At 42.7% G+C, this 9,072-nt stretch overlaps 1 protein-coding gene across 1 annotated transcript in view; it reads left to right on the forward strand.

Annotated features, from left to right (window-relative positions):
• LOC134572177 (putative bifunctional UDP-N-acetylglucosamine transferase and deubiquitinase ALG13) overlaps window positions 1-7,013 on the forward strand; it is a 154,150-nt gene extending 147,137 nt beyond the window's left edge. Inside the window, exons 25-26 of the mRNA XM_063430985.1 lie at window positions 4,491-4,785; window positions 6,938-7,013. Coding sequence (XP_063287055.1) covers window positions 4,491-4,762 — 272 coding nt within the window. The 3' untranslated portion in view covers window positions 4,763-4,785; window positions 6,938-7,013. The remainder of the gene's footprint in view (window positions 1-4,490; window positions 4,786-6,937) is intronic.
• Window positions 7,014-9,072: the final 2,059 nt, after the last annotated feature.

A 9,072-nucleotide genomic window follows, 5' to 3' on the forward strand; every position in this document is an offset into this window, starting at 1 on the left:
CTCTGACCCCCAAAACGTGCATGTGTGTATATGATGTGACGTCGCACGCACGTTGGCGCCATCTTTGATGTGGGCGAAGGTAAATTTCCTAGAAAAAGCTGAACTGCAGCGGCCCGGCATTTCTAAGAACGTCGCACCCGCTGGGGACCGGAATGGAGGGAGACTGGGCAGCTGCCTGCCGGGACCAAGGCAAGTTAGAAATATCTCTATTGGTGTGGCTGCTTAGTTTTTGTGCAGCCACGCTGATGGGAGCCGTGACACTGACAAATAGTTGGGGAAGAAGTGGAGGCAGTGACAGATTTTATTTTCCTGGGATCCAAGATCTCTTCAAATGGTGACTGTAGTCATGAAATTAAGACATTTGCTTTTTGGGAGGAAAGCTATGGCAAGCTTGGACACGCTGGTAAAAACTAGAGATTACACTATCAAGAAAGGTACGCATAGTTAGAACTATGGTATTCCCAGTAGTAACATACCGATGTGGGAGCTGGACTATAAAAAAGGCTGAGCGTCGTAGAATTAATGCCTTTGAGCTGTGGTGTTGGTGAAAACTGCTTAGAATCCCTTGGATTGCAAGAAGATCCAATAAATCCGTACTACAGGAAATCAAGACAAACTGTTCACTGGAAGCTATGATCATGAGGCCCTAAGCTCAAATAATTTGGCCATATAATAAAAAGGCAGAATTCTCTAGAGAAGACTCTGATGCTGGGAACGATGGAAGGCACACGAAGAAGGGGACGACAGACGGAGATGGATAGATGAGGTCACTGAAGCCACGAACATGAAGTTGTTAAAGCTCAGAGGGGCAGTGACTGACAGATGTACCTTGCGTGCTATGGTCCATATGGTCACAGAGGGTCGGACACGACTAAACTACAACATACGTACACTCCCTCTTGAGGATCTTCAAACCCACAGACCTATATATCCAAATTAATAACGATTTTCAAACTTTAATCACTAGAAATATACAATATTGAACATAGCCAAAAATCACACAAAATGGGAAATAAAAGGAAGATATTATTGCACTCACAAACATCAAGCCACGAATAGTGGCTAAAATGGCACATAAAATAGGTCAATTACCTCCAATGGTGTCTGTTCACTACTCTCAGTAGAAAGTCCAGTAATTTCAGTCGCTCCCTGTGATGGCTGCAGATCCTTCAACAGTGAGGTAGATTAGATTTGTATGAACAGTTCAGACTGAAATAAGGAGTAATATTAGGTTGCTCAAAAATCCGACCAGTTTCGTCCTGGTAGGATTTATCAAGGAAGATCTTGCTCCATGTTCCGGTAAAAGTATCAAACCAGTCCGTGTTAAGTGTTCTTTACTACAGGTTTCCTGTTTACATCATGTGATTCGGCTGGGGAGTTGATTGACCCACCCAAAAAATTGCCGCTGGGCAGGGCCGGACTGGGAAGAAAATTTGGCCCGGGCATTTTTTAATTACAGCGGCCCACTAAAAAGGGGGCGGGCCAGATAGGGTGTGTTTTGTCATCACCAATGACAAGCACGCCCCATCACAAAGTAAACATGTTGGTTCAATGCTCTTCCAGGGTAGTCCATGCGCAGAGCTCTGCTGAAGAGCTCTGGCATGAGAAAAATACCCTGTATTTGTTCTGCACAGCGCAAGCAAATTCAATAACATGCTTGCACTGTGTTTGCTTGAAATTTGTCTCTGGTGTCTCAATAGTTGGGATACCAGGAGACAAAAATGCAAGCAAAAGCATATTGTGCAGTGTGTGTGAGGGTGCTGTGTGTGTGTGTAAGGGGTGTAGTGTGTGTGCAAGAGGGGTGCAGTGTGTGTGTGTGTAAGGGGTGTAGTTTGTGTGCAAGAGGGGTGCAGTGTGTGTAAGCGGTGTAGTGTGTGTTTGTAAGGGGTGTAGTTTGTGTCCAAGAGGGGTGCAGTGTGTGTGTGTGTGTGTGTAATGGGTGTAGTGTGTGCAAGAGGGTGCAGTGTGTGTGTGTGTGTGTGTGTGTGGGGTGTAGTGTGTGTGTGTGTGTGTGTGGGGTGTAGTGTGTGTGTGTGTGTGTGTGGGGTGTAGTGTGTGTGTGTGAGTGATGGGTGCGGTGTTTGCGTGAGGGTGCTATGTGGGTAAGGGTGCTGTGTGTGTGCGCTGTGGGTGCTGTTTGTGTGAGGGTGCTATGTGCGTGTGAGGAAGCTGTGTGTGTCAGGGGTTCAGTGTGTGCTGTGAGTGTTAGGGGTGCAGTGTGTGTGTGTGTGTGCGTGTGTGTGTGTGCGCGCTGTGAGTGTTAGGGGTGAAGTGTGTGTGTGTGTGTGTGTGTGTGTGTGTGTGTGTGCGCTGTGAGTGTTAGGGGTGCAGAGTGTGTGTGTGTGTGTGTGCTGTGAGTGTTAGGGGTGCAGAGTGTGTGTGTGTGTGTGTGTGTGTGTGCTGTGAGTGTTAGGGGTGCAGTGTGTGTGAGTGCTGTGAGTGTTAGGGGTGCAGAGTGTGTGTGTGTGTGTGCTGTGAGTGTCAGGGGTGCAGTGTGTGTGAGTGTGTGTGCTGTGAGTGTTAGGGGTGTCTGTAAAGCTGAAAGATATTTGTACTTGTTTGCAGGGACTAGTTACACCCATGGCAAATGATACTTTGAGAGCCAAGAACTCTGTTGCAGACTGCAAAATGCCAATTCTGTATATTGTATGCTGGCAACAGTTACAACAATCTTCTCTGTTGCATGCATCACACCTGCAAGAGGAAGCTTTCTCACACCTCCCTCTTCCCTCCATTACCTTTTTATTTATTTTTTATTTTCTAAATATAATTATATATTTCCTTCCTCACTTCTAAACACAGGCTTCCCTATGAGCGCGCAAGGCTATATCCCCCCTCCCTGCTTACCTTATGCCTGGGAGGGGGGATCCTGCTGCTGGCTTCCATCCCTGGTGGCCTTAGTGGTGAGTGAACTCTAGTCTGTGAGGCTAGAGTTCACTCTCGCGAGACCCGGAGCGTTGCCATGGCAACGGTCCGAATCTCGCGTGAGGAAGCCGGCGGAGCTGTAAGTAGGAGCTCCGCCGGGTCCTCTCCTGGCTCCCTCACTCTCTCCCCAGCCGGCGGCCGCAGTATACTGTATGTGGGCCGGTGAGGGAGATCTTTGATCTCCCCACCGGCCCGCCATGGACTACAGCAGGGCCGGCGCTCGGATAGTGCCGGCCCTGCAAAGACCGGCGGGGGAGATCCTGTGATCTCCCTGCCGGCCTCGGCCCCTGGCCACCGCGGACCACCGGGCATTTGCCCGGTGTGCCCGATGGCCAGTCCGGGCCTGCCGCTGGGATAATGTTTGGCGACCGAAAAGGTTGCCGCTTGGTGTGCATACTGAGAGAATACTCCCACTGTCCCATCTGTAGTTCCTCTCCCAGAGAGTGTCGGACTCTTCCTCCAACACCTACGCAGCCATTTGTAAAACCTGAGATCACATGCGGTACCACCAGAATTCATAACCGCAACATTAAAGTGGCACGTGTACATGCACGGTCTATAAAAAAGACCCGGTCCTGCTTGACTTCCCACATGCCGGTGGGAAAATATTATAGATATTAATCTGTAGAATGGGTGAACAAATTACATACCTATGGATAAACTCACTGCCACATTCATTTAAAATATATATATTCTAACTGGTAAGTCTTTCAAACCATTATAAACCCATATAAAATTTAGTTACTAGTGCACAATGTGGCAACAAATTCATCCATGTACAATATCCATATACTTAATTGGTAAAATGCATGAAACCAAAATAATGGATGCAAAAAATATACAAAATATTCAAAAATATTTCACAAATTATCTCATAAAAGAAAGGTTTAAAAAAGGGAAAAGGATAAGTTATTAAAATCACATAAAAGCCATAATGTTCAAATCCACATTTAAACCAGTACTCCCAAATGTTTTTAGTTTATATATCCACATTGTTTCTCTTTGGCGTACTTTTTTCACTAAATCACCTTCCACATAGTATATACCTATAAATAAATACATTTAAAAAACTATTAGGATCAAAGAGGACACAGTTGTTAGTGTCTAGGGACACTGTTTCGTGCCTTTTTAGTTATAGCTCTTAAATGTTCTAAAATCCATTCCCTCAAGTTCCTTATAGTCCGCCCCACATGGGCATTGTAATAAATAAATGACATTTCTTATTAACCCCTTAAGGACCAAACTTCTGGAATAAAAGGGAATCATGACATGTCATGTGTCCTTAAGGTGTTAAACAATTAATAAAAAGCTTTTATCTTAAAATCATTTTTTATTTTGTTTTTGTGTTGGTACTAATAAATACTTTAGTGGATCTTGGCAGATGTCTGCACATTTTGCCATGTATACATTTATGACAACCCGCAGGTTTGGGCAAATGTTCAAAAGTTTGTTTTTCAATTGGGGCGAAAAGACTCAGGGCAAAATGTGGTTTGAAATTTATCTGGTTCTTGTTCTATATCCAATTTTTTTTATTATTTTTTTGTCTCCCCTTTCCTTTTCTCCAGGTGCATTTCCCCAAGAATCATTGTCTCCCCCACATGGAACAGTGTATTACCCTTATGTGACTGATCCATACAGCCAGCCACCATTAACTGGTTTTGACTCCTGTGTACCTGTTGTGCCTACGTATCACTATTTAGGATCTTGGCAACCTATGAGCCAGCCCTACAACAGTTCCCCACGGATTCACAATGCAGTCAATGCTGGCCACCTACACCAAGTGAGCTACATCGCAGCACCCACTCCTCCAACCCACTTTGTGCCCCAGGCTATTTGAGTGGATGACCTGACATATGTACAGTATGTCTGCCTTTTTTCTTCTTTTTTGTTTTTACTAGCTTTTGTTCCAATAAATGTAAAGTTACAATTTTCCAGGCACATTAGGGGCATCAACACAACTTAAGTGCTTTTAATGGGTTTTGGCTCCACAGCCAGTTGCTGTCATCCCCCTTTACCCATATAATGGCTTTGGAATACTATACAGATAAATAGATCATTGTTGGCTAAGCTTGCACTGATCTCTTATTAGCTGAGCTACACTGTTTATCTTCAAATCAAAAAGAGATTTTGTGAAATGGGGAAGCATAGCTGCAATACTAATTTTCGTTTTTACTAAAGATTCGGAGAAAAACACAGATCAACATAAAGCCAAAAATCAAATGCACTTGAGTTGTATTTAATATATATGGATTAAAACCAAATTGTGGAAATATTAATTGTGTTTTTCTGTAGATGATACATATGTAATGTTTTATTTGTGCAATTTGTAAATGTAGGTTGTTGGCACATATTAATCCCTTCAGGACTGAGCCAAATGTACACGTTTTGTGATTAAAACAAAACCTGGAATTTGACTGTCCAACCACAATTCACCTCTTTCATATTAACCCCTTAAGGACACATGACATGTGTGACATGTCAGGATTCCCTTTTATTCCAGTAGTTTGGTCCTTAAGGGGTTAAAGGAGCACTAGGGTATGGAACACAAACATGTATTCCTGACCCTATAGGGCTAAAACCACCATCTAGCCCCCCTGGCCCCTCATGCCTCCCTAAATATTGTAAAATCTTGTATTCAAGTCTGGAGCTGCTGGCTTTGTCTCTGTTTCCTTTAGACCTGCCTGCTGACATCATCAGAAGTGGTAGCCTGATCCAATCACAATGCTTTCCCAATAGGATTGGCTGAGACTGACAGAGGCACAATTCAAATACAGCCCTGGCCAATCAGCATCTCCTCATAGAGATGAATTGAATCAATGAATCTCTATGAGGAAAGTTCAGTGTCGGCATGCAGAGGGAGGAAAAACTGAATGTTTGGATTCATTTTAGGCAGCCATGACACAGGAATGATCTCCAACAGCCATCTGAGGAGTGGCCAGTGGAGTTATCACTAGGCTGTAATGTAAACACTGCATTTTCTCTGAAAAGAAGCTTGAAGCTAATGATTCTACTCACCAGAACAAATTCAATAAGCTGTAGTTGTTCTGGTGACTATAGTGTCCCTTTAAGTGTACCCACACTTATTATATATAATTTTTTTTCAGGGGAAACGGGGCTTTCATTTAACATCAAATATTTAGCTATGAAACATAATTTAAATGAATAAAATATAAAATAATGGGAGAAAATAAGACTTTTTTTTAGTTCTATGTGACCTTTTAACTGTGAATGTCATAATACTGTTTGCTTTTTCTGCAAAAAAATACACATTTGTATTCAGTGATGTCTCGCATGTAAAACAGTACCCCCTATGTACAGTTTTTTGAGATTCACCAGACTGGTTACGTTGTCTTTGAGACAGTCTGGTAGCCCAGGAATGAGAATTACCCCCATGATGGCATACCATTTGCATTAGTAGACAACCCAATGTATTGCAAATGGGGTATGTCCAGTCTTTTTTAGCAGCCAATTGGTCACAAACACTGGCCAAAGTTAGTGTTAATATTTGTTTGTGTGTGAAAAATGCAAAAAATGTATCTGAATGCCAATTTTGTCCAGTTTTTGTGACTAAGTGGCTTCTAAAAAAGACTGGACATACCCCATTAATTACTTACCTGTGGTTCACAGGGGCCACTATCCTGCATCTCTGCAACCCAGAAAGTAGAGTCAGTAACTCCTGCTATGAGCTTCTGTTATCTTCTCAAAGATGGGCCCTGCAATATTGGGTCATTTCATTGTCTTAGTCAGTTGATTGCTCTCGGCTTGTGAGCTAAGCCTTGCACTGCTGGGCATATCTTGGGGAAGAGAGCTCTCTGCTGTCAGAGAAGCAGTGACCGGTACAAGGTATGAAATCAAACAACTGGCACCGTTTGGGGAGCAACGGGGTACAATTGGCATCATAATCACTACAGCATGCTTTAAGGGTTATGTTGATTGACTTGTTCCTTTAAGTATGGAAATAACTGCAAATATGAGGCTTTAATTTTTTATTCACGTTTTGTTTTTGTTTTAGGAAACAAGGAGTTTTTCACAAACTTAGTCTCTGGTGTGACTAATCTGAAGACGTTCTTTATTTACACAGACGTGACATGGCACTGAATTGGTGATTAGGTGCAAGGATGTTTTTTTATTATTATAATATACTGTCCAAGAACCTATATTTGGTTCTTAATGTTTGACTTTTTTTTTTTGTGGGCATATTTTTGGTGTTGGAAGGGCACAACATAGTTAAATGCTATGCTTGTAAAGCATGATAATTTTTCTCAAATCGATCTGCCAATAGAATACCTCTGGAATTTCCTCTGTGTTTTTCCTTGGGAGGAGCTCTTGCTCTGAAATGAAAACCTCTGTTCCCACATAGGCATTCACTAGCTCACAAAACCCACCTCATGTTAATATTTCTCTGTAACTACTTTTCCAATTATACCATTGGATCACAGATGTTTCATTGCTGTAACTGTTGCTTTAAATCCTGTTTTTTGTAGATTTGTATATCCACGGACGAAATACAGATTTCTGCTACTGAAAGCCTTATCAAAACCATGTCTCATGCTAAGCTCAATTTCCCACCTATAACATACCCAGCTTGCTTTTTTTGTCACAATATCTGTACAATATAGTATACCATGCTTAAGGCATCATTTAGAATTGGCAATTCTCCCTTTACTTCAGTTATGATACTGTCTTCTGTATCTAATGGCCTTTACAGGCCAGTACGACTCAATAACAAGCAGAACCACAAATGGGTTCAACTTTTCTTGTACCGGCACTAATTTTTGTAGTTCTTGCAAGACTAAAGTGCTTCTTTGTATATACCTGTTTACTGGATTTTAGAAGACTATGCACAAATGCCATAAAAACAGAACTGTTCACAGTATTCCAAATGCCTGACTAACAAAGTAATTTCTGGTTTAAACAAAACGTGTAACTTGATGATCATTATATACTTATTAGGTCATGTACCATAGTGACCAAGTTCTTATTTTAGAAGGTAGGATAAAAGATAAGGGGGTGGTTCATTTGAGCAACATGGTGTAGGGGGAAAGGGAGTTAATGCCTAGGCCTTTTATAGACTGCAATACGAATTCCATCTTAAAACATTTGTATGACCGTATGCTTGAGTATTGCTTTGTGCCTGCACAGAAGCCATTCTGCAGTTGACTAGATAACTACATATATTTCATCTAAGCTTAGTTGTGGGGTATATAATATGCAACAGGCCTATGTCAGTCACCTTGTCTATGTGTGATTTTTTTTATTTTTATTTTTTTTGTTACTGTATTTAAGTGTTTGTATGTGAAATCACTTTAGCACTCTTGACGATTTGAACTGGTGTTTACTATTGCACTGCCACTAAATAAATAAATAAGAAAGCATGAATGTTTGTGTCAGATTATTGGGAATGAATGATTACTTCCACCACTATTTTGATTCATACATGCAATGTTTAGACATGGACTGATTTTTATTTTGCATCTCTGCAGAGGGGCTGCAAATCAGTGGTTTCTAACCCTCAAGTCACCAATAACAGTCCAGGATTTAGGGATTACCCTGTTAGGTTTAAAGGGAAACTCCAGTGCCAGGAAAACGATCGGTTTTCCTGGCACTGGAGGGTCCCCCTCCCTCCCACCCCCCAATCCCCAGTTGCTGAAGGGGTGAAAACCCCTTCAGTGACTTACCAGAGGCAGCGACATGTCCCACGTCGCTGCTTCCTCCTCCCCCGCCGCTCCTCCTTCTGCTTACGTCGGCCGGTGGGCGAGACTGATCCCGCCGGCTGAGGAGACCTAATGCGCATGCGCGGCAATGCCGCGCATGCGCATTAGCGCACCCCATAGGAAAGCATTGAAAATGAATTTCAATGCTTCCCTATGGGGAATAGAGCGACGCTGGAGGTCCTCACACAGCGTGAGGACGTCCAGCGACGCTCTAGCACAGAAAACCTGTGCTAAAGAGCAGGAAGTTCCCTCTAGTGGCTGTCTAATAGACAGCCACTAGGGGAGGACTTAACCCTGCAAGGTAATTATTGCAGTTTAAAAAAAAAAACTGCAATAATTACACTTGCAGGGTTAAGGGTAGTGGGAGTTGGCACCCAGACCACTCCAATGGGCAGAAGTGGTCTGGGTGCCTGGAGTGTCCCTTTAAGGTGTT

Source organism: Pelobates fuscus, chromosome 9 (genome assembly GCF_036172605.1).
Source record: "Pelobates fuscus isolate aPelFus1 chromosome 9, aPelFus1.pri, whole genome shotgun sequence".
NCBI classification, from domain to species: domain Eukaryota; kingdom Metazoa; phylum Chordata; class Amphibia; order Anura; family Pelobatidae; genus Pelobates; species Pelobates fuscus.